This window comes from Salvelinus fontinalis, chromosome 31 (genome assembly GCF_029448725.1).
Source record: "Salvelinus fontinalis isolate EN_2023a chromosome 31, ASM2944872v1, whole genome shotgun sequence".
NCBI lineage: Eukaryota > Metazoa > Chordata > Actinopteri > Salmoniformes > Salmonidae > Salvelinus > Salvelinus fontinalis.
This window is the reverse complement of record NC_074695.1, coordinates 10104538-10129017: the sequence shown is the minus strand read 5'-3', so window position 1 is coordinate 10129017 and position 24480 is coordinate 10104538. Positions and strand designations below refer to the sequence as shown.

At 43.5% G+C, this 24480-nt stretch overlaps 2 protein-coding genes across 3 annotated transcripts in view; one reads left to right on the top strand and one right to left on the bottom strand.

The window, feature by feature from the left end:
• Nucleotides 1-1800: 1800 nt before the first annotated feature.
• Nucleotides 1801-23170, top strand: LOC129829512 (guanine nucleotide-binding protein G(t) subunit alpha-2-like). Its single transcript, XM_055891236.1, has 9 exons — nt 1801-2095; nt 10583-10625; nt 10815-10956; nt 11078-11238; nt 11525-11653; nt 12313-12442; nt 13493-13646; nt 20578-20783; nt 21444-23170. The coding sequence occupies exons 1-8, from the start codon at nt 1984-1986 to the stop codon at nt 20763-20765; spliced, it is 1059 nt and encodes a 352-aa protein (XP_055747211.1). The 5' UTR covers nt 1801-1983; the 3' UTR covers nt 20766-20783; nt 21444-23170.
• The window catches only part of LOC129829511 (guanine nucleotide-binding protein G(i) subunit alpha-3-like), a 93121-nt gene continuing 90918 nt past the window's right edge, over nt 22278-24480 (bottom strand). For both annotated transcript variants that reach the window (XM_055891234.1, XM_055891235.1), the window contains one exon: nt 22278-24129. The gene's annotated coding sequence lies outside the window, so the exon portion shown is untranslated. The remainder of the gene's footprint in view (nt 24130-24480) is intronic.

Below are 24480 nucleotides of genomic sequence, written 5' to 3'. Positions count from 1 at the left end.
TGTGACGGTTCCAGCAACCATGATGAGGTAGATTAACCCTGGTCTAAGGTTGTGATGAGGTAGATTAACCCTGGTCTAAGGTCATGATGTGGTAGATTAACCCTGGTCTACCATTGTGATGAGGTAGATTAACCCTGGTCTACAGTTGTGATGAGGTAGATTATTCCTGGTCTACCATTGTGATGAGGTAGATTAACCCTGGTCTACAGTTGTGATGGAGTTGTGACGGTTCCAGCAACCATGATGAGGTAGATTAACCCTGCCACTTAGAGCTTGAGCTCTGAACTCTGACCTCTTTTGACCGCCAGGTCTGTCAGCACCACAACAGTTAAAAATAAGACAGGCTTAAGACAGGCTTATGACAGACACACTATATATACAAAAAAGTATGTGGACACCCCTTCAAATTCATGGATTTGGCTATTTCAGCCACACCTATCACTGAAAGTTGGGTAAAATCGAGCACACAGACCTGCAATCTCCATAGACAAACATTGGCAGTAGAATGGCCTTACTTTAGAGCTCAGTGACTTTCAACGTGGCACCGTCATAAGATGCTATCTTTCCAACAAGTCTGTGCATCAAATTTCTGCCCTGCTAGAGCTGCTCCGGTCAACTGTAAGTGCTGTTATTGTGAAGTGGAAACGTCTAGAGGCAACAATGGCTCAGCTGGGAAGTGGTAGGCGTCACACAAGCTCACAGAATGGGACGCCGAGGGCTAAAGCGCTTAGTGCAGGGGTGGGAAATTCCAGTCCCCGAGGGCCTGATTGGTGTCACAGTTTTGCCCCAGCTAACACACCTGACTCCAATAATCACCTAATCATGATCTTTGGGAGCTTCATGAAATGGGTTTCCATGGCCGAGCAGCAGCACACAAGCCTCAGATCACCGTGTGCAATGCCAAGCGCCGGCTGGAGCGATGTAAAGCTTGCAAAGCTTATTGGACTCTGGAGCAGTGGAAACACGTTCTCCGGAGTGATGAATCACACTTCACCTTCTGGCAGTCCGACGGACAAATCTGGGTTTGGCAGATGCCAGGAGAACAATACCTGCTCCAATGCATAGTGCCAACTGTAAAGTTTGGTGGTGGAGGAATATAGGTCTGGTGCTGTTTTTCATGGTTCAGGCTAGGTCCCTTAGTTCCAGTGAAGGGATATCTTACCTTTACAGCATACAATGACATTCTAGACAATTCTGTGCTTCCAACTTTGTTGAAACAGTTTGGGGAAGGCCCTTTCCTGTTTTAGCATGACACTTTTTTATTGAAGAAATGTAACCACTCTTAAAATCATGGACACATCTATGGATGCATGGGACTGACCATCCAGGAGATGAGCCATGTTTTGAAGCTACTGTATTTGTTTACAATTACATTGATAACAATCAATGGAGTTAAACAACACGCTCATGAGGCATTAAGTTATACTCTTCAAGATTCAATGGCTATATATAATGCATTTTAAAGTCCTCAAATGGAGGTACAAGTCCCCTTTAAGAAATCCTAAACAAAAGCACTGAAGAGCCATTCTCTGGTGTCCCAGTTACAGAAAACGTAAACAACTACTTTCCTGGCTCCAATGTATCAACAGTCAGAGCATCTCTCCATGCCAAATCCCCAACCGACCCTAGTGGAGGCAAACTGGGCCTGCGTTGGTCTTTTCACTCCTAATTAGCTAATAGGATTTGGCTTCTGGTGTTTCCATGTTGTAAGACATGAGCTTTAAACCACAGAGACTACCTGGGTGATATTTAGCCTCTGAAGCTGCAGAGGAGCGACACATTGACTTAGTATCCCTTAAACAGTAGTCTACCTACTACCTAACAACTCATTGTCTTTCTATCTGGACATCTATTGATAATCTAACGGGTCTTCAATCACCTCAACGACCTGTCAATCAATCTTTCTTGTTTTGTTGTAGCACGTTTAGTGACTACAAACCTGTTTCTGTGTAGCTAGGCACTCCGGGACAACTAACCACCAAGATGTCGATGGACGAGCCCGAGGATCTGGAGATGGAGGGAGAGGAGGAGATAGACGCCAAGGAGCTGAAGAAGGAGCTGGCCGAGTCCAAGGCAGTTAAAGTGCTGATGCTGGGTAAGTGAATGAACCCATTCGTGTGAATGTATCAGAGATGCTTTGGAAATATGCTCTTCTGATGAGGTAGCCCTGTCTGAAACTTGTAAGGTACTTTTGGCCTAATGGCTAAAACGTTTGGTATCCCCCATTAGATTTGCTTTCCTCTTCATCAAGGAACTGAAAGGCAATATTTCAGCTAAATACCATGGAATCATAAACAGGATATTTTTTGTGACATATGATGTGATATCCGAGATTTGGTTGAGGTCAGTGGTGGAAAAAGTACCCAATTGTCATACTTGATTAATAAAAGTAAAGATACCTTAATAGAAAATGACTCAAGTAAAAGTGAAAGTCACCCAGTAAAATACTACTTGAATAAAGTCTAAAAGTATTTGGTTTTAAATATCAAAAGTAAATGTAATCGCTAAAATATACTGAAGTATCAAAAGTAAAAGTATAAATAATTTCAAATTACTTATATTAAGCAATCCAGATGGCATCATTTATTTATTTTTATTTACGACTAGCCAGGGGCACACTCCAACACTAAGACATTATTTACAGATAGCCAGGGGCACACTCCAACACTCAGACATCATTTACAGATAGCCAGGGTAACACTCCAACACTCAGACATAATTTACAGATAGCCAGGGGAATACTCCAACACTCAGACATCATTTACAGATAGCCAGGGGCACACTCCAACACTCAGACATCATTTACAGATAGCCAGGGGCACACTCCAACACTCAGACACCATTTACAGATAGCCAGGGGCACACTCCAACACTCAGACATCATTACAGATAGCCAGGGGCACACTCCAACACTCAGACATTATTTACAGATAGCCAGGGACACACTCCAACACTCAGACATTATTTACAGATAGCTAGGGGAATACTCCAACACTCAGACATCATTTACAGATAGCCAGGGGAACACTCCAACACTCAGACATCATTTACAGATAGCCAGGGGAACACTCCAACACGCAGACATCATTACAGATAGACAGGGGAACACTCAGACATCATTTACAGATAGCCAGGGGAACACTAACACTCAGACATCATTACAGATAGCCAGGGCACACTCCAACACTCAGACATCATTACAGATAGCCAGGGTAACACTCCAACACTCAGACATCATTTACAGATAGCCAGGGGCACACTCCAACACTCAGACATCATTTACAGATAGCCAGGGGCACACTCCAACACTCAGACATCATTTACAGATAGCCAGGGGCACACTCCAACACTCAGACATCATTTTCAGATAGCCAGGGGCACACTCCAACACTCAGACATCATTTACAGATAGCCAGGGTAACACTCCAACACTCAGACATCATTTACAGATAGCCAGGGTAACACTCCAACACTCAGACATCATTTACAGATAGCCAGGGTAACACTCCAACATCATTACAGATAGCCAGGGGCACACTCCAACACTCAGACATCATTTACAGATAGCCAGGGTAACACTCCAACACTCAGACATCATTTACAGATAGCCAGGGTAACACTCCAACACTCAGACATCATTACAGATAGCCAGGGGCACACTCCAACACTCAGACATCATTTACAGATAGCCAGGGTAACACTCCAACACTCAGACATCATTTACAGATAGCCAGGGGCACACTCCAACACTCAGACATCATTTACAAAGAAAGCATGCGTGTTTAGTGAGTCCACCAGATCAGAGGCAGTAGGGATGACCAGGGATGTTCTCTGTTTAGTGAGTCCACCAGATCAGAGGCAGTAGGGATGACCAGGGATGTTCTCTGTTTACTGAGTCCTCCAGATCAGAGGAAGTAGGGATGATCAGGGTGGTTCTCTTGATAAGGGCGTCAATTGTACCAATTTCCTGTCCTGCTAAGCATTAAACATGTAATGAGTACTTTTGGGTGTCAGGGAAAATGTATAGAGTAAAAAGTACATTATTTTCTTTAGGAATGTAGTGGAGTAAAATCTTTCTAAAATATAAATAGTAATGTAAAGTACAGATAACCAAAAAACGCCTTAAGTTGTACTTTAAAGTATTTTTACTTAAAGTACTTTACACCACTGGTTGAGGTTTGTATTAATCTGCCATCCAGAAGCAAGGAGGGACCGCATTGGAAAGCAGGGCATCATTTAATACGACATGATTGGTCCCTCTGAAAACCTGGCCTCTGGATACGACAAAAAATATTTAAAATGAAATTGAGATAACAAATGTAATTTTCACATTTAATTGTTCTGGTGTTGAATATATTCCATCAAATGATATCATACTCTATGGTCTCTATGCTACATTAATTATCCTAACCTGACACATTAATTATCCTAACCTGCTATGTAAACAAATCCTCATTATTACCACAACGGAGCTGCTTGTGGATTTGACAGCTCAGTTCCACCTCCGACACCATCAAAACAACCGCTATGTGGATGTCGGCAGAAACGGATCTGATTAAAACAGGCCCTGAGTACTGATTCTGTCTGTGAATTGAAAATGCACTTTGTCTGAACATTGACAGTTAAGAACCAATACACACAGATCAAGGCATAATATTCTTTCTCTCAGAATGTTTCAGCTATATGTGACTGAACCTAGAAAAGGAAGAGATTTTTGTGGTTTGTTAAAGTACAGATTCAGACCTTGAGGTACATTGAGGCCCATTGCTCCCTGAGTTCCATTGCTCCCTGAGTTCCATTGCTCCCTTGCTCCCTGAGCTCCATTGTTCCCTGAGTTCCATTGTTCCCTGAGTTCCATTGCTCCCTGAGTTCCATTGCTCCCCGACGTCCATTGCTCCCCGACGTCCATTGCACCCTGAGTTCCATTGCACCCTGAGTTACAATTGTTCCCTGAGTTCCATTGTTCCCTGAGGTCCATTGTTCCCTGAGGTCCATTGTTCCCTGAGGTCCATTGTTCCCTGAGGTCCATTGCTCCCGGAGGTCCATTGCTCCCGGAGGTCCATTGCTCCCTGAGTTCCATTGCTCCCTGAGTTTCATTGCTCCCTGAGTTTCATTGTTCCCTGAGGTCCATTGCTCCCTGAGGTCCATTTCTCCCAGAGTTCCATTGCTCCCTGAGTTCCATTGCTCCCTGAGTTCCATTGTTCCCTGAGTTCCATTGCTCCCTGAGTTCCATTGTTCCCTGAGTTCCATTGTTCCCTGAGTTCCATTGTTCCCTGAGGTCCATTGCTCCCTGAGGTCCATTGCTCCCTGAGGTCCATTGCTCCCTGAGTTTCATTGTTCCCTGAGTTCCATTGTTCCCTGAGGTCCATTGTTCCCTGAGGTCCATTGTTCCCTGAGTTCCATTGCTCCCTGAGTTCCATTGTTCCCTGAGTTCCATTGCTCCCTGAGTTCCATTGCTCCCTTGCTCCCTGAGTTACATTGTTCCCTGAGGTCCATTGTTCCCTGAGTTTCATTGCTCCCTCCCAGTGAGTCCATTCCAGGGGAAAGGCAGGACACATTGAGGTGGTTAAATAATCACTACTAAAGGTCCAAGTGAATCATGGAACCCTGCCGATGAGGTGCCAAGCCGATTACACTGATGGGTTTAATTCAGACTCCAGATGCGGTCAAGTAATGTGTACCCATTCTCTCCTCTGACAGCATTCACCCTTTCACACTACCGTGCCGACCCAATTCAAACTGTACTGTGCTGGCTCAGACTTAAAGTATATATTTTTTTACATAGTCCTTTCTACAACACAACACTCTTCCAGAACCTATGATGTGTGGGTTCAGATTGGTTCTGGGCTCAGCAGGATTGAGTTGGGCTGAGGCTTAGTAGTGTGAAAAGGGTAATCCACTTGGCCTCTCTGCATGTAGCCACTTAAAGTCTCAGTCAATGCGAATGATCAAATCCCCAAAAACAGGTCTCGGTATATATCCAGATACTGGAATAGACAGATCTATTTCCATAAGCCTAACCAGGCCAAATAGCTAACGCCGAGGTCTCCACAAACTGTTTTAACATCTTGTACCCTTTTCACACTACTGAGTCAAGCTGAGCTGTACTTCTGATTTGGCCTGGTTCCACTTCCACTGGAACCGTTCTGGAAAGGTGTGTCGTGTTCTCACACAGTGTTCTCACTCCTACTAGTGGTACCGTATAAATAGTGTTGTGTTCTTTAGCACACAGTGTTAGTGCGACCGACTGACCGGGGTTCGAATCCTGTGTTATCCCTCTGATAACACAGGGTGGGGATGGTGAGCAAACACAAGTTTTAAGGTCTCAGGTGGCTGAGCAGGCAAGCGTAGTTCAGTGAACGATTTCTGTTACTTTAGCTCTTGTCTTGATACAAAGTGGTAAGATTACCTGTTTCCAGGTTACCTAATGCTTGATGTGTTAAGACACAGGACCAGGTTACATAATGCTTGCTGTGTTAAGACACAGGACCAGGTTACATAATGCTTGCTGTGTTAAGACACAGGACCAGGTTACCTAATGCTTGATGTGTTAAGACACAGGACCAGGTTACATAATGCTTGATGTGTTAAGACACAGGACCAGGTTACATAACGCTTGCTGTGTTAAGACACAGGACCAGGTTACATAATGCTTGATGTGTTAAGACACATGACCAGGTTACATAATGCTTGCTGTGTTAAGACACAGGACCAGGTTACATAATGCTTAATGTGTTAAGACACAGGACCAGGTTACATAATGCTTGCTGTGTTAAGACACAGGACCAGGTTACATAATGCTTGCTGTGTTAAGACACAGGACCAGGTTACATAATGCTTGATGTGTTAAGACACAGAACCAGGTTACATAATGCTTGATGTGTTAAGACACAGGACCAGGTTACATAATGCTTGTTGTGTTAAGACACAGGACCAGGTTACATAATGCTTGATGTGTTAAGACACAGGACCAGGTTACATAATGCTTGATGTGTTAAGACACAGGACCAGGTTACATAATGCTTGATGTGTTAAGACACAGGACCAGGTTACATAATGCTTGATGTGTTAAGACACAGGACCAGGTTACATAATGCTTGCTGTGTTAAGACACAGGACCAGGTTACATAATGCTTGCTGTGTTAAGACACAGGACCAGGTTACATAATGCTTGTTGTGTTAAGACACAGGACCAGGTTACATAATGCTTGATGTGTTAAGACACAGGACCAGGTTACATAATGCTTGATGTGTTAAGACACAGGACCAGGTTACATAATGCTTGATGTGTTAAGACACAGGACCAGGTTACATAATGCTTGATGTGTTAAGACACAGGACCAGGTTACATAACGCTTGCTGTGTTAAGACACAGGACCAGGTTACATAATGCTTGTTGTGTTAAGACACAGGATGATATTATATACAGACTGGCCTGGTTACAGGAGGACATTATATACTGACTGGCCTGGTTACAGGAGGACATTATATACTGACTGGCCTGGTTACAGGAGGACATTATATACTGACTGGCCTGGTTACAGGAGGACATTATATACTGACTGGCCTGGTTACAGGAGGACATTATATACTGACTGGCCTGGTTACAGGAGGACATTATATACTGACTGGCCTGGTTACAGGATGGCTTTATATACTGACTGGCCTGGTTACAGGAGGACATTATATACTGACTGGCCTGGTTACAGGATAACATTATATACTGACTGGCCTGGTTACAGGATGATATTATATACTGACTGGCCTGGTTACAGGATGGCATTATATACAGACTGGCCTGGTTACAGGATGACTTTATATACTGACTGGTTACAGGAGGACATTATATACTGACTGGCCTGGCCTGGTTACAGGATGACAGTATATACTGACTGGCCTGGTTACAGGATGACATTATATACTGACTGGCCTGGCCTGGTTACAGGATGACATTATATACTGACTGGCCTGGTTACAGGAGGACATTATATACTGACTGGCCTGGTTACAGGATGACATTATATACCGACTGGCTTGGTTACAGGATGACAGTATATACAGACTGGCCTGGTTACAGGATGACAGTATATACAGACTGGCCTGGTTACAGGATGACATTATATACTGACTGGCCTGGCTACAGAATGACATTATATAGTGACTGGCCTGGTTACAGGATGACATTATATACTGACTGGCCTGGTTACAGAATGACATTATATACTGACTGGTTACAGGAGGACATTATATACTGACTGGCCTGGTTACAGAATGACATTATATAGTGACTGGCCTGGTTACAGGATGACATTATATAGTGACTGGCCTGGTTACAGGATGACATTATATACTGACTGGTTACAGGAGGACATTATATACAGACTGGCCTGGTTACAGGATGACATTATATACAGACTGGCCTGGTTACAGGATGACAGTATATACTGACTGGCCTGGTTACAGGATAACATTATATACTGACTGGCCTGGTTACAGGATGATATTATATACTGACTGGCATGGTTACAGGATGACATTATATACTGACTGGCCTGGCCTGGTTACAGGAGGACATTATATACTGACTGGCCTGGTTACAGGAGGACATTATATACAGACTGGCTTGGTTACAGGATGACAGTATATACTGACTGGTTACAGGATGACATTATATACTGACTGGCCTGGTTACAGAATGACATTATATACTGACTGGCCTGGTTACAGGAGGACATTATATACTGACTGGCCTGGTTACAGAATGACATTATATACTGACTGGCCTGGTTACAGGAGGACATTATATTCTGACTGGCCTGGTTACAGGATGACATTATATATACTGACTGGCCTGGTTACAGGAGGACATTATATACTGACTGGCCTGGTTACAGGATGACATTATATACAGACTGGCCTGGTTACAGGATGACATTATATACTGACTGGCCTGGTTACAGGAGGACAGTATATACTGACTGGCCTGGTTACAGAATGATATTATATACTGACTGGCCTGGTTACAGGATGACATTATATACTGACTGGTTACAGGAGGACATTATATACAGACTGGCCTGGTTACAGGATGACAGTATATACTGACTGGCCTGGTTACAGGAGGACATTATATACTGACTGGCCTGGTTACAAGATGACATTATATACTGACTGGTTACAGGAGGACATTATATACTGACTGGCCTGGTTACAGGATGACATTATATAGTGACTGGCCTGGTTACAGGATGACATTATATACTGACTGGTTACAGGAGGACATTATATACAGACTGGCTTGGTTACAGGATGACAGTATATACTGACTGGCTTGTTCCTCTCTAAGTAGCACCTTTCCATTATTGTGCTTCCCAAATGGCACCCTATTAGGCCCTAGTCAAAAGGGTGCTATTTGAGCAGTACTGGACTATATAGGGAATAGGGTGCCTTTTATTTTCTTTTTTTAAATTTTCTCCCCAATTTTCGTGGTATCCAAATGTTAATAATTACTATCTTGTCTCATCACTACAACTCCCGTACGGGCTCGGGAGAGACAAAGGTTGAAAGCCATGCGTCCTCCGAAACACAACCCAACCAAGCCGCACTGCTTCTTAACACAGCACGCCTCCAACCCGGAAGCCAGCTGCACCAATGTGTCGGAGGAAACACCGTGCACCTGGCCCCCCTTGGTTAGCACGCACTGCGCCCAGCCCGCCACAGGAGTCGCTGATGCGCGATGAGACTACCTGCCAAACCCTCCCTAATCCGGACGATGCTAGGCCAATTTTGCGTTTCCCCACGGACCTCCCGGTCGCGGCCGGCTGCGACAGAGCCTGGGTGCGAACCCAGAGTCTCTGATGGCACAGCTAGCGCTGCGATGCAGTGCCCTAGACCACTGCGCCACCCGGGAGGCCGAATAGGGTGCTATTTGACCCGTACTGCACTATATAGGGAATAGGGTGCTATTTGACCCGTACTGCACTGTATAGGGAATAGGGTGCTATTTGACCCGTACCGCACCGGCTCAGGTTACAGGTTGGGGTTGGTCCCATAGTATTTTAGTTTTAAAGGTTTTCAAATACAAGTTTTGAATAAAGATTTTGAGTGACTTCAAGTCCTTTGTCCTGAATAGTCTGATACTCAGTGAGGCCCAGAGACGTCAGTGAGGCCCAGAGACGTCAGTGATCTCCTCACAGACTGTCCTCTTGCTCTATAATGTCACTCTTCCTCATAATCTAACTGGGTCACATTAGTAAGTGGTGTTTGTTATGTTTCCGTAGTGCACTGTATAGGGAATAGGGTGCCGTTTGGGAAGTGCCATATGTTCTCTCTAGCCACAAGGTCCAAGAGTATTCTTGGCCTGAGGGACTTCTACTTAACTGTAATTATGTTCCATATTATGTGACTGATAAAGGTCAACAGATATGTAATGACAAGGCTTCTGTTTTGCCACAAGCAGGTCATACTTTTCTTCTGATACATTACATTTTCTGTCTGTGTCACAGATGAAAGCCATGTAACGAAAACGTTAAATGGATGACATTTAACTGTCAATAAATGGTGTATTTTTGTTTTCTTTCAGGTGCTGAGGAGTCGGGGAAAAGCACCATCGTAAAACAAATGAAGTGAGTTCATTTAAAACTTAAGCCTCTCACTGAATGTCGGGCAGCTAAGAGAAATGAGCCGCAGTGTCAAATATATACCACTAGGGGCAGCTGAGCGAAAGTGAGCCGCAGTGTTACAAATATACCACTAGGTGGCAGTTTGGATAAGTGAGCAACACCAACCCCTTCTTCTTCTTCTCTCCTCCACAGAATCCTCCACCAGGGTGGTTTTAATGAGGAGGAGAAGGTGATGTACAGAGAGGTGATCTTTGGTAACATCCTGCAGTCAGCTTTGTCCATCGTCAGAGGCATGAGCATCCTGGAGATCAAGTACGGATCGCCAGCCGCAGAGGTGGGTACTGCAAGCTGTGTGTGTGTGTACTATACCATACTACAGTATATTATACTACACTGTATGGACCTGTTATACCTAAACTATACTGACATAGATGTGTTGTTCTCTATGTGGCCAGGATGAGGGCAAGAAGCTGGAGAACCTTTCCAACTCCACTGAAGAGGGCACCATGCCTCCTGAGCTGGCTGAGTGCATCAAGAAGCTGTGGCTGGACCCTGGCGTCCAGGAGTGCTTTGAGAGAGCAGCTGAAGGCTACCAGCTCCTCGACTCCGCTCACTAGTGAGTTAATCGGTCTGCCGTTATTACCCAGGACCCGTATTCACTTGCGTTTCAGAGTGCTGATCTGGGATCTGTATCCATGAAGCGTCTCAGGAGGGTGCTGATCTAGGATCAGGTCCCCCCCCTTTGTCCATGTCATCTTATTCATTATGATCTAAAAGGCAAATCTGATCCTAGATCAGCACTTCTACTTGGAGACGGTTGATGAATACAAACAGCTCTGACACTTACAGCCTACCTTAGTGATCTGATCTTGGGATTGATTGATTGTGCCATTCTCCGACAGCTTCCTCAGTGACCTTGACCGCATCACCGTGGCTGACTTGACCCCCAATGACCAAGACATCCTACGGTGCAGGATCACGACCGGCGGGGTTAACGAGGAGAGGTTCATCTGTAAAGACATCCAATTCAGGTGATGCTACAGTAGCTAACTACCGGACTGCCTTGTCACAGTACATTACAGTACACCTGCAAAGAGGTAGAATTCAGGTTAGGTAGTGTAAACTGGTGCGATCGAACCACAGGCCTCTTGCACAACAACCCAACGTCTTAACCATTAAAGAAAATCCTTGTGATCTGAGAGCAGCATTTGGGTTTACAAGTCTACGGCTGTGTTTACACAGACAGCCCGATTCTGAACTTTTTTTTCTCTCACCAATTGGTCTTTTGACCAATCACATAAGGTCTTTTGCCATTGCCAATAACTCGGCAAAAGATCAGAATTGGGCTGCCTGTGTAAACGCAGCCAGTAAGGGCTATGTCTTAATGAGAGTGTGATTTCAAATCACCTCCGTTACACCGGCAACTTATAGAGCGTGAAGTATATATTTTTTGTATTATGTATGTGATCGCTGCTAGAATTGAACCACCAACCTTGGCAAGTGCCACGCTCTCACCATATACACCAACTAAGTACACACTGGAGGAGCTGTGATATTTTCCTAACGCACACTCATAATGATTAAGTACTGTAGTTGCTGAACGCTCCTCTCCTGTAAAAAAAAAAAGGGCTTTATAACTGATTGATTTGGTCAATTGATTGATTGATCGTTGTGTCTCTCTGACGGGCAGGATGTTTGATATGAGCGGCAGAAGAGAAGAGAGGAAGAAGTGGATCCACTGTTTCCAGGGCGTCCATTGCGTCCTGTTCTGTAGTTCCCTCAGCGCGTATGACCTGGTGCTGCTGGAGGACGAGGAAGTGGTGATCACACACACACACACACACACACACACACACACACACACACACACACACACACACACACACACACACACACACACACACACACACACACACACACACACACACACACACACACACACACACACGCTTCAAAGTTAAACTACAGGAGACTCTACCTCCCTGGGGACAGTTGAGATGCTGATATGAATCAACCACACCACAGGAGATGCTGATATGATTCAACCACACCACAGGAGATATGATTCAACCACACCACAGGAGATATGAATCAACCACACCACAGGAGATGCTGATATAAATCAACCACACCACAGGAGATGCTGATATGAATCAAACCACACCACAGGAGATGCGGATGTGAATTAACCACACCACAGGAGAGGCCGATATGATTCAACCACACCACAGGAGAGGCCGATATGAATCAACCACACCACAGGAGATGCTGATATGAATCAACCACACCACAGGAGAGGCCGATATGAATCAACCACACCACAGGAGAGGCCGATATGAATCAACCACACCACAGGAGATGCTGATATGAATCAACCACACCACAGGAGAGGCTGATATGAATCAACCACACCACAGGAGATGCTGATATGAATCAACCACACCACAGGAGATGCTGATATGAATCAAACCACACCACAGGAGATGCGGATGTGAATTAACCACACCACAGGAGAGGCCGATATGATTCAACCACACCACAGGAGAGGCCGATATGAATCAACCACACCACAGGAGAGGCTGATATGAATCAACCACACCACAGGAGATGCTGATATGAATCAACCACACCACAGGAGAGGCTGATATGAATCAACCACACCACAGGAGATGCTGATATGAATCAACCACACCACAGGAGATGCTGATATGATTCAACCACACCACAGGAGATGCTGATATGAATCAACCAAACCTCACCGGCTAGTGATCGCATCCAGCTGAGGTTGTTGACGGTTTTGTAGACCAACGATGATCATGATGATGAAGATAATGATACATCATTCCTATACGCTCCTCTCCTGTTTTCAGAACCGCATGCACGAGTCTCTCCACCTATTCAACAGTATCTGCAACCACAGGTTCTTCGAGGACACCATCCACGTGCTCTTCCTCAACAAGAAGGACGTCTTCCAAGAGAAAATCAAGCATGTCCACCTCAATGTCTGCTTCCCCGACTACGACGGTGAGTCCTACTCTGAGTCCCAAATGGCAAAACGTTGTTTTCCCTGAGCTTTTAGCCTTTAGTTTGAAGTTTTTTTTACCATGCGATGAATGAATGAATACATCGTAAATATCTCACTGATAAGTTTCAAGTTGTCACATGCACAAGTACAGGGAAATGCCTTTCTTGCCTGCTTTTTCCCAACAATGTAGCTATCAATATCAGTAGTACATAAATATTCATAAACAAGTTAAGTAGAACAAAAACAAATGAGAAAAAGAAAGAAGAAGAACACGAGAACGTAAGTAACCTACAGTACCAGTCAGTAACCTACAGTACCAGTCAGTAACCTACAGTACCAGTCAGTAACCTACAGTACCAGTCAGTAACCTACAGTACCAGTCAGCAACCTACAGTACCAGTCAGTCAGTAACCTACAGTACCAGTCAGTAACCTACAGTACCAGTCAGTAACCTACAGTACCAGTCAGTAACCTACAGTACCAGTCAGTAACCTACAGTACCAGTCAGCAACCTACAGTACCAGTCAGTCAGTAACCTACAGTACCAGTCAGTAACCTACAGTACCAGTCAGCAACCTACAGTACCAGTCAGTAACCTACAGTACCAGTCAGACCAGTCAGTAACCTACAGTACCAGTCAGTAACCTACAGTACCAGTCAGACCAGTCAGTAACCTACAGTACCAGTCAGTAACCTACAGTACCAGTCAGTAACCTACAGTACCAGTCAGTAACCTACAGTCAGTAACCTACAGTACCAGTCAGTAACCTACAGTACCAGTCAGTAACCTACAGTACCAGTCAGTAACCTACAGTACCAGTCAGTAACCTACAGTACCAGTCGGTAACCTACAGTCAGTAACCTACAGTACCAGTCAGTAACCTACAGTACCAGTCAGACCAGTCAGTAACCTACAGTACCAGTCAGTAACCTACAGTACCAGTCAGTGACCTACAGTACCAGTCAGTAACCTACAGTACCAGTCAGTAACCTACAGTACCAGTCAGTAACCTACAGTACCAGTCAGTAACCTCCAGTACCAGTCAGTAAGTAACCTACAGTACCAGTCAGTAAGTAACCTACAGTACCAGTCAGTAACCTACAGTACCAGTCAGTAAGTAACCTACAGTACCAGTCAGTAACCTACAGTACCAGTCAGTAACCTACAGTACCAGTCAGTAACCTACAGTACCAGTCAGTAACCTACAGTACCAGTCAGTGACCTACAGTACCAGTCAGTAACCTACAGTACCAGTCAGTAACCTACAGTCAGTAACCTACAGTACCAGTCAGTAACCTACAGTACCAGTCAGTCACCTACAGTACCAGTCAGTAACCTACAGTACCAGTCAGTAACCTACAGTACCAGTAAGTAACCTACAGTACCAGTCAGTAACCTACAGTACCAGTCAGTCACCTACAGTACCAGTCAGTCACCTACAGTACCAGTCAGTAACCTACAGTACCAGTCAGTAACCTACAGTACCAGTCAGTAACCTACAGTCAGTAACCTACAGTACCAGTCAGTAACCTACAGTACCAGTCAGTAACCTACAGTACCAGTCAGTAACCTACAGTACCAGTCAGTGACCTACAGTACCAGTCAGTAACCTACAGTACCAGTCAGTCACCAACAGTACCAGTCAGTAACCTACAGTACCAGTCAGTAACCTACAGTACCAGTCAGTAACCTACAGTACCAGTCAGTAACCTACAGTACCAGTCAGTAACCTACAGTCAGTAACCTACAGTACCAGTCAGTAACCTACAGTACCAGTCAGTAACCTACAGTACCAGTCAGTAACCTACAGTACCAGTCAGTCACCTACAGTACCAGTCAGTTACCTACAGTACCAGTCAGTAACCTACAGTACCAGTCAGTAACCTACAGTACCAGTCAGTAACCTACAGTACCAGTCAGTAACCTACAGTACCAGTCAGTAACCTACAGTACCAGTCAGTAACCTCCAGTACCAGTCAGTAACCTACAGTACCATCCAGTCAGTAACCTATAGTACCAGTCAGTAACCTACAGTACCAGTCAGTAACCTACAGTACCAGTCAGTAACCTACAGTACCAGTCAGTAACCTACAGTACCAGTCAGTGAACTACAGTACCAGTCAGTGACCTACAGTACCAGTCAGTAACCTACAGTACCAGTCAGTAACCTACAGGAGCAGTCAGTGACCTACAGTACCAGTCAGTCAGTAACCTACAGTACCAGTCAGTAACCTACAGTACCAGTCAGTCAGTAACCTACAGTACCAGTCAGTCAGTAACCTACAGTACCAGTCAGTAACCTACAGTACCAGTCAGTAACCTACAGTACCAGTCAGTCAGTAACCTACAGTACCAGTCAGTCAGTAACCTACAGTACCAGTCAGTAACCTACAGTACCAGTCAGTCAGTAACCTACAGTACCAGTCAGTAACCTACAGTACCAGTCAGTAACCTACAGTACCAGTCAGTAACCTACAGTCCCAGTCAGTAACCTACAGTACCAGTCAGTAAGTAACCTACAGTACCAGTCAGTAACCTACAGTACCAGCCAGTAACCTACAGTACCAGTCAGTAACCTACAGTACCAGTCAGTAACCCACAGTACCAGTCAGTCACCTACAGTACCAGTCAGTCACCTACAGTACCAGTCAGTCACCTACAGTACCAGTCAGTCACCTACAGTACCAGTCAGTAACCTACAGTACCAGTCAGTAACCTACAGTACCAGTCAGTAACCTACAGTACCAGTCGGTAACCTACAGTACCAGTCAGTCACCTACAGTACCAGTCAGTAACCTACAGTACCAGTCAGTAACCTACAGTACCAGTCAGTAACCTACAGTCAGTAACCTACAGTACCAGTCAGTAACCTACAGTACCAGTCAGTCACCAACAGTACCAGTCAGTCACCAACAGTACCAGTCAGTAACCTACAGTACCAGTCAGACCAGTCAGTCACCTACAGTACCAGTCAGTCAGTAACCTACAGTACCAGTCAGTCAGTAACCTACAGTACCAGTCAGTAACCTACAGTACCAGTCAGTCAGTAACCTACAGTACCAGTCAGTCAGTAACCTACAGTACCAGTCAGTAACCTACAGTACCAGTCAGTCAGTAACCTACAGTACCAGTCAGTAACCTACAGTACCAGTCAGTAACCTAAAGTACCAGTCAGTAACCTACAGTACCAGTCAGTGACCTACAGTACCAGTCAGTAACCTCCAGTACCAGTCAGTAACCTACAGTACCAGTCAGTCACCAACAGTACCAGTCAGTAACCTACAGTACCAGTCAGTAACCTACAGTACCAGTCAGTCACCTACAGTACCAGTCAGTAACCTACAGTACCAGTCAGTAACCTACAGTACCAGTCAGTGACCTACAGTACCAGTCAGTAACCTACAGTACCAGTCAGTAACCTACAGTCAGTAACCTACAGTACCAGTCAGTAACCTACAGTACCAGTCAGTAACCTCCAGTACCAGTCAGTAACCTACAGTACCAGTCAGACCAGTCAGTGACCTACAGTACCAGTCCTTAACCTACAGTACCAGTCAGTAAGTAACCTACAGTACCAGTCAGTAACCTACAGTACCATTCAGTAACCTACAGTACCAGTCAGTAACCTACAGTACCAGTCAGTAACCTACAGTCAGTAACCTACAGTCAGTAACCCACAGTACCAGTCAGTAACCCACAGTACCAGTCAGTAACCTACAGTACCAGTCAGTAACCTACAGTACCAGTCAGTAACCTCCAGTACCAGTCAGTAACCTCCAGTACCAGTCAGTAACCTCCAGTACCAGTCAGTAACCTACAGTACCAGTCAGTAACCTACAGTACCAGTCAGTAACCTACAGTACCAGTCAGTAACCTACAGTACCAGTCAGTAACCTCCAGTACCAGTCAGTAACCTACAGTACCAGTCAGTAACCTACAGTACCAGTCAGTAACCTACAGAACCAGTCAGTAACCTCCAGTACCAGTCAGTAACCTACAGTACCAGTCAGAAACCTACAGTACCAGTCAGTAACCTACAGTACCAGTCAGTAACCTCCAGTACCAGTCAGTAACCTACAGTACCAGTCAGTAAGTAACCTACAGTACCAGTCAGTAAGTAACCTACAGTACCAGTCAGTAACCTACAGTACCAGTCAGTAACCTACAGTACCAGTCAGTAACCTACAGTACCAGTCAGTAACCTACAGTACCAGTCAGTAACCTACAGTACCAGAAAGTAACCTACAGTACCAGCCAAAAGTTTAGATACACCGACTCATTCAAGGGTTTTTCTTTATTTTTAATATTTTCTGCATTGTATAATAATAGTAGACATCAAAACTATTAAATAACACATATGGACTTATGTAGTAACCAAGAAAGTGTTAAACAAATCAAAATATATTTAATATTTGAGATTCTTTAAAGTAGCCACCTGTTGCCTTGATGACAGCTTTGCACACTCTTGGCATTCTCTCAACCTGCTTCATGAGGTAGTCACCTGGAATGCGTTTCAATTAACAGGTGCGCCTTGTTAAATGTTAACTTGTGGAATTTATTTCCTTATTTATGCGTTTGAACCAATCAGTTGTGCTGTGACAAGGTAGGGGTGGTATACAGAAGATGGCTAGATACAGTTGAAGTCGGATATTTACATACACCTTAGACAAATATATTTTCAGTTTCACAATTCCTGACATTTAATCCTAGTAAAAATTCCCTGTTTTAGGTGAGCTAGGATCACCACTTTATTTTAAGAACGTGAAATGTCAGAATAATAGTAGAGAAAATGATTTATTTCAGCTTTTATTTATTTCATCACATTCCCAGTGGGTCAGAAGTTTACATACACTCAATTAGTATTTGGTAGCATTGCTTTTAAATTGTTTAACGTAAACGTTTCGTGTAGCCTTCCACAAGCTTCCCACAATTAGTTGTGTGAATTTTGGCCCATTCCTCCTGACAGAGCTGGTGTAACTGAGTCAAGTTTGTAGGCCTCCTTGCTCGGACAAGCCTTTTCAGTTATGCCCACAAATGTTATATAGGATTGAGGTCAGGGCTTTTTGATGGCCACTCCAATACCTTGACTTTGTTGTCCTTAAGCCATTTTGCCACAACTTTGGAAGTATGCTTGGGGTCATTGTCCATTTGGGGGACCCATTTGCAACCAAGCCTTAACTTCCTGACTAATGTCTTGAGATGTTGCTTCAATATATCCACATAATTTGCTTTTCTCATGATGCCATCTATTTTGTGAAATGCACCAGTCCCTCCTGCAGAAAATCACCCCCACAACATGATGCTGCCACCCCCATGCTTCACGGTTGGGATGGTGTTCTTCTTCTTTGACTCCCCCTTTTTCCTCCAAACATAACGATGGTCATTATGGCCAAACAGTTCTATTTTTGTTTCATCAGACCAGAGGACATTTCTCCAAAAAGTATCTTTGTCCCCATGTGCGGTTGCAAACCGTAGTCTGGCTTTTTATGGCGGTTTTGGAGCAGTGGCTTCTTCCTTGCTTCAGGTTATGTCGATATAGGACTCGTTTTACTGTGGATATAGATACCTTTGTACCCGTTTCCTCCAGCATCTTCACAAGGTCCTTTGCTGTTGTTCTGGGATTGATTTGCACTTTTCGCACCGAAGTACATTCATCTCTAGGAGACAGAACGCGTCTCCTTCCTGAGCGGTATGACGGCTGCTCGGTCCCATGGTGTTTATACTTGCGTACTATTGTTTGTACAGATGTACCTTCAGGCGTTTGGAAATTGCTCCCAAGAATGAACCAAACTTTTGGAGGTCTACAATTTTTTCTGAAGTCTTGGCTGATTTCTTTTGATTTTCCCATGATGTCAAGCAAAGAGGCACTGAGTTTGAAGGTAGGCCTTGAAATACATCCACAGGTACACCTCCAATTGACTCAAATTATGTCAATTAGCCTATCAGAAGCTTCCAAACTGTTTAAAGGCACAGTCAAATTAGTGTATTAAACATCTGACCCACTGGAATTGTGATGCAGTGAATCATAAATTAAACAATTTGTCTGTAAACAATTGTTGGAAAAATGAGTTGTTATGCACAAAGTAGATGTCCTAACCGACTTGCGAAAACTATAGTTTGTTAACAAGAAATTTGTGGAGTGGTTAAAAAACTGGTTTTAATGACTCCAACCTAAGTGTATGTAAACTTCTGACTTCAACTGTAGTTCTCCTTGGTTTCCGAACCAATCATATTTCTTACTTAAACTTAACCCATATCCCTTTACCACGTATAATTACATACTTAGTGTCTCATTTCTTGCCTAAACTTAACCAAATCACATTTGTTTCTGCCCTCGGAGGCAGAGTTGCGATCAGAACAAGATGGGATAAGGAAAACTCCATTCTGCAAGTGGGGTCTGAGCGTAGCTTCCCCCTCTGTAACAAGACATTTTGTTACACACTTAATTTTGTTCCTTGGTCAGTTACATTTACATTTGAGTCATTTAGCAGACGCTCTTATCCAGAGCGACTTACAGTAGAGTGCATACATTGTTTTATTACATTTTACATACTGAGACAAGGATATCCCTACCGGCCAAACCCTCCCTAACCCGGATGACGCTATGCCAATTGTGCGTCGCCCCACGGACCTCCCAGTTGCGGCCGGCTGCGACAGAGCCTGGGCTCGAACCCAGCCCAGCCTGGGCGTGAACCCAGAGACTCTGGTGGCGCAGCTAGCACTGCGATGCAGTGCCCTAGACCACTGCGCCACCCGGGAGTTCATTCTTTAACTGAAATCCGCAGGATAAATAAAAATCCCTTTGAATGAAAAAGTATCTGAATGAAATATTAAAACCCCCCGTATTCCCTCTGTAGGGCCAGACCCACACAAACGAGACCGTAACTACTCTGTCAGTTTTTCAACCTCTATACTCATCTCCCTAATAGGGCCAAATACATACGAAGACGCCAGTAACCACGTGAAGATGCAGTTTGAGTCTCTGAACTTGAAGCAGGCGGAGAAACCCATCTATACCCACGTCACCTGCGCTGTAGACACACAGGACGTGAACCAGGCCTTCGACACCGTCACAGACGTCATCAAAATCAATCTAAAAGACGCCGGGCTGTTCTGAGGCAGCTGCTGATAGAAGGTATGACCGTCTATATTACTGCCTGATGCACACACACACACACCTCAGTGCCCAACAGGAAGTCCCTGTCTGAGGACCGACTTCTGTCCTGTCACCTCACTGACACACTGTAATAAGGGCCAGTTGTGGGCAAACTATCGGTAATTCACTTAACACAACACATGATGACATACTGTATTGTCTTGACGTACCATTAATATTGCCATGGTGTTAGCCGCTTCGTCCCTTCTAGTACATTTTTGTTTCTATGGTTCAGACCGTTTGGCACGGCTGTAGGGGAGGATGGATGGATGAGTCATAAAGCTAACATTGACTCAATACTATCTCTGTCCCTCCCTCGACACTATCCGTCCACTCTCCCTCCCCCTCACATCGCCTCACCACTATTACAGTCTCCAAAGGGCCATTAGACAGACCTAATTAAGCTATACTTTTCTCTAAATAAATGTGGTCAAATATACATTAGAGCAGGGGTGGGCATTGAAACTGTAGTCTTGGAGCGAGAGTGTAGGCTTTTGTTCCAATTTAGGTGACCAAAACAAGCTGAATTTGCAGGCATGATCGATGACATAAGTAGCATTCACATGGGCACAACAGATTCTCAGAAAGATTACGTATAAATGTAAAAACATGAAATTCCTATTTTCTTCCCTTCTCCAGAACTTCCTTCCATCCATCAGCCAACTCATTGGTTTTATTTGGCCACTGTGCTGAAGGAGGTGGACAGTTGGTGGACAACTGTTTATCTGCTGTCACCACCTCAGAGCCCTGGTTCTTCGGACGCTTCCTCGACATCAACATCATCAAGGCCATTGGATTGAAACAGAGTATCAAAACATTTGTAAAAAAAAAAGAAAGGCTAATTACATAAGGCAGCAGCAGGCCGGCCATATGCTCTTCTTTGCGTGAGGCATTGGACAGCACTTAAAATTGTGGAATGTACCTTTAAATCCATGAAGCTAGTGTTTTTGTCTTACCTTCAGTAGTCTCCTGTGGTCTCCATTTTAACGTTAAAAAGTTATAAAGTAAACAGCTGAAATTTCAATATTTCTAAATTCAATTTTAATCTATTTTTAATAGAATAATAAGCTTACACTTTGTAAATAATAGATCAATCTTTATTTTAAGAAAGACATCAGAAGTACTGTGAGAAAGAAGGGATCTTTGTTTTTGTGATGTGTAGACACATAAAATAAAGATGCATATACTTCCCTGTTCGGTTTCTGATCGTTGAAGATTACACAATACTATTATTACATAGAACATGAACACATGGACACTTTCCCAAGGTGGTTGAAGTGGAATGAAAAAGGTGCTGGTACACATTTTGGATCCCGGTACTCATAATATTTTAGAGCAAATATTCTATGCAGGTGCCAGTACTCAAGTAGTAGAAAATGACAGGTTCTGATATTATAGCACCGGCCCACTTCAAGCACTGCTTTGCCATTGGCTGGATTGTGAAATACAAAAAGACAAATATGGAGATGAGCGGAGAGCTTTAGTGCCATAATTTAATGGTGTTAAGATCAACAACAACAACATCTGTACAAAGTCAAACTGAACCAGAAATATAACGTAGTTACTACATCTGATCAGTGTCCAGGGTCGTATTCATTAGTGCACACCGTTTCAAAATGTAGCAAAACGTTATTATTAAAGTCTTATTGGACAATTCCAGGTATTCCCTCCCTGTTTCAGTGTATTATCTTCTGTTTGGGGGCCTAATTGGTGAATATGACCCTGGAATGTATAGTAATGTCCGGGAAGTGGTGACAGTCTAACCCAGATACAGTAGTTAGTGGCTATTTGGCAACCGTTTTCTGGACAGAATTAACGCTCAGTGGAGTTCTCCTTGGTTCCGAACCAATCATATTTCTTACTTAAAAACTTAACCCAACCCATAACCCTTTATCACGTGGAATTACATAGTGTCTCATTTCTTGCCTAAACTTAACCAAATCACATTTGTTTCTGCCCTCGGAGGCAGAGTTGCCATTAGAACAAGATGGGATAAGGAAAACTCCATTCTGCAAGTGGGGTCTGAGCGTAGCTTCCCCCTCTGTAACAAGACATTTTGTTACACACTTGATTTAGTTCCTTGGTCAGTTCATTCTTTAACTGAAATTCACAGGATTAAAAAATCACTTTGAATTAAAAAAAACAAGGCCATAAAATATCATGCTGTGAATTCCAAAAATCTCTTTCATGCAGGTAATCAATAATTATTGTCTTATAAAGTGTTGTGATACAATTATTAATCTCACTTGACAATAATCAATATTCAATGATCAATAAATGTACAATAATGTGCGGTAGTGAACAAGAGTCCTAAATATAAAAATACTGTTCAATACAAAGTGGTCCATTTCTACATTTTTTTTTTTTTTTTTTAAAGAATCAGAAATAAGGACTGTAGTCTAAGTGAAACCTCATGTTAAAGTCTACACAAGACTATTGAATTCATGAAAAGATGGCTGATTAAAATATAAAAACGTGAAGAGTTAGAGTAGGTGCAGGTCAAATCTATCACATGAACTCCTGATCCATACGCCAACTTCAGACCAGTAACCATACTCATAGATAGAAATAAATGCAATCTGATCATCTAAAGAAATCCCAAAAATGAAAAAGAAACTATTTCAACTACTTTATACAAATAACATGCTATAAAAGACATTTTTTTTAATGAAAAATTAAATGAGGCATATGACTCAGTGAACGAATGCAACAGATGTAAAAAAAAAAAAAGAATCGTGAAATATTGCGACGAGAGATATTCAGCTTGGTGGTCGGGTCCTTTTTGTTTTCATATATACCAGTAGTGTGTCAAACTATAGATGTGAGCACTGGAATGGAGAAACGGGACAGTCAAAAATAGTGCACTACATAAGGAATTAGGTTTCCATTTGGGAACTAGCCAAGGATTATTTTTCTATCTGTGTGATTTGTTGGTTAATCACCAACTAAATGTCATAAAAACATCACTTCACTCCATATACATTATTTGGAACTAAAATCAGAAGTGCTCTGTAGTCGAACTTGGCAGCTCCCATAGAAGTCACAGTGAGTGTTTCACTAGTGAAGGTTTTACCAACAGTTCAGTTCTGTCCTGCTCCTCGGTGTGTATCAGAGCGTTGAACATGGAGGAAAATCGTCTCGGATAAAAATAAAAGTGGTTAAAAAAAACAGGAACCAAATCCCAAAATGCAGGATTCATCAGCTGCTACATGCAGCGCGGCAACGAACAGTCTCAAGTCTCCGGTTCTACTTTCTAGAATCTTCTACGATCATCTAATGCAAACATCCCAAGTCATCATCCCCTCCCATGAGGCTCACCAGACACCTACAAAGGATGAAGAGAGAGGACAGGATAAAAAAAGTTAACCATTATAAAACTCTGCCAAAGCCTCATACCACTGACTGCATCCCAGCTGTGCACCTTCAACCAATACCAGGACTTTTATGTATTTAACTAGGCAAGTCAGTTAAGAACAAATTCTTATTTATAATGACGGCCTAACAAAAGGCCTCCTGCGGGTACGGGGGATTAAAAATAAATTAAATAAAAATATAGGACAAAACACACATCACGGCAAGAGAGACAACACTACACAGAGAGAGAGAGAGATCTAAGGCAACATCACAGTAAGTTAGCAACACAACATGACAACAACATGGTAGCAGCACAAAACAG

Excerpts from the sequence above, each read along its gene's own strand:
- LOC129829512 (XM_055891236.1), top strand. The coding sequence starts at position 1,984 with ATGTCGATGGACGAGCCCGAGGATCTGGAGATGGAGGGAGAGGAGGAG. Across the intron at positions 2,096-10,582 it reads AGTTAAAGTGCTGATGCTGG|GTGCTGAGGAGTCGGGGAAA; the intron begins GTAAGTGAATGA and ends GTTTTCTTTCAG. Across the intron at positions 11,654-12,312 it reads TGTAAAGACATCCAATTCAG|GATGTTTGATATGAGCGGCA; the intron begins GTGATGCTACAG and ends TCTGACGGGCAG.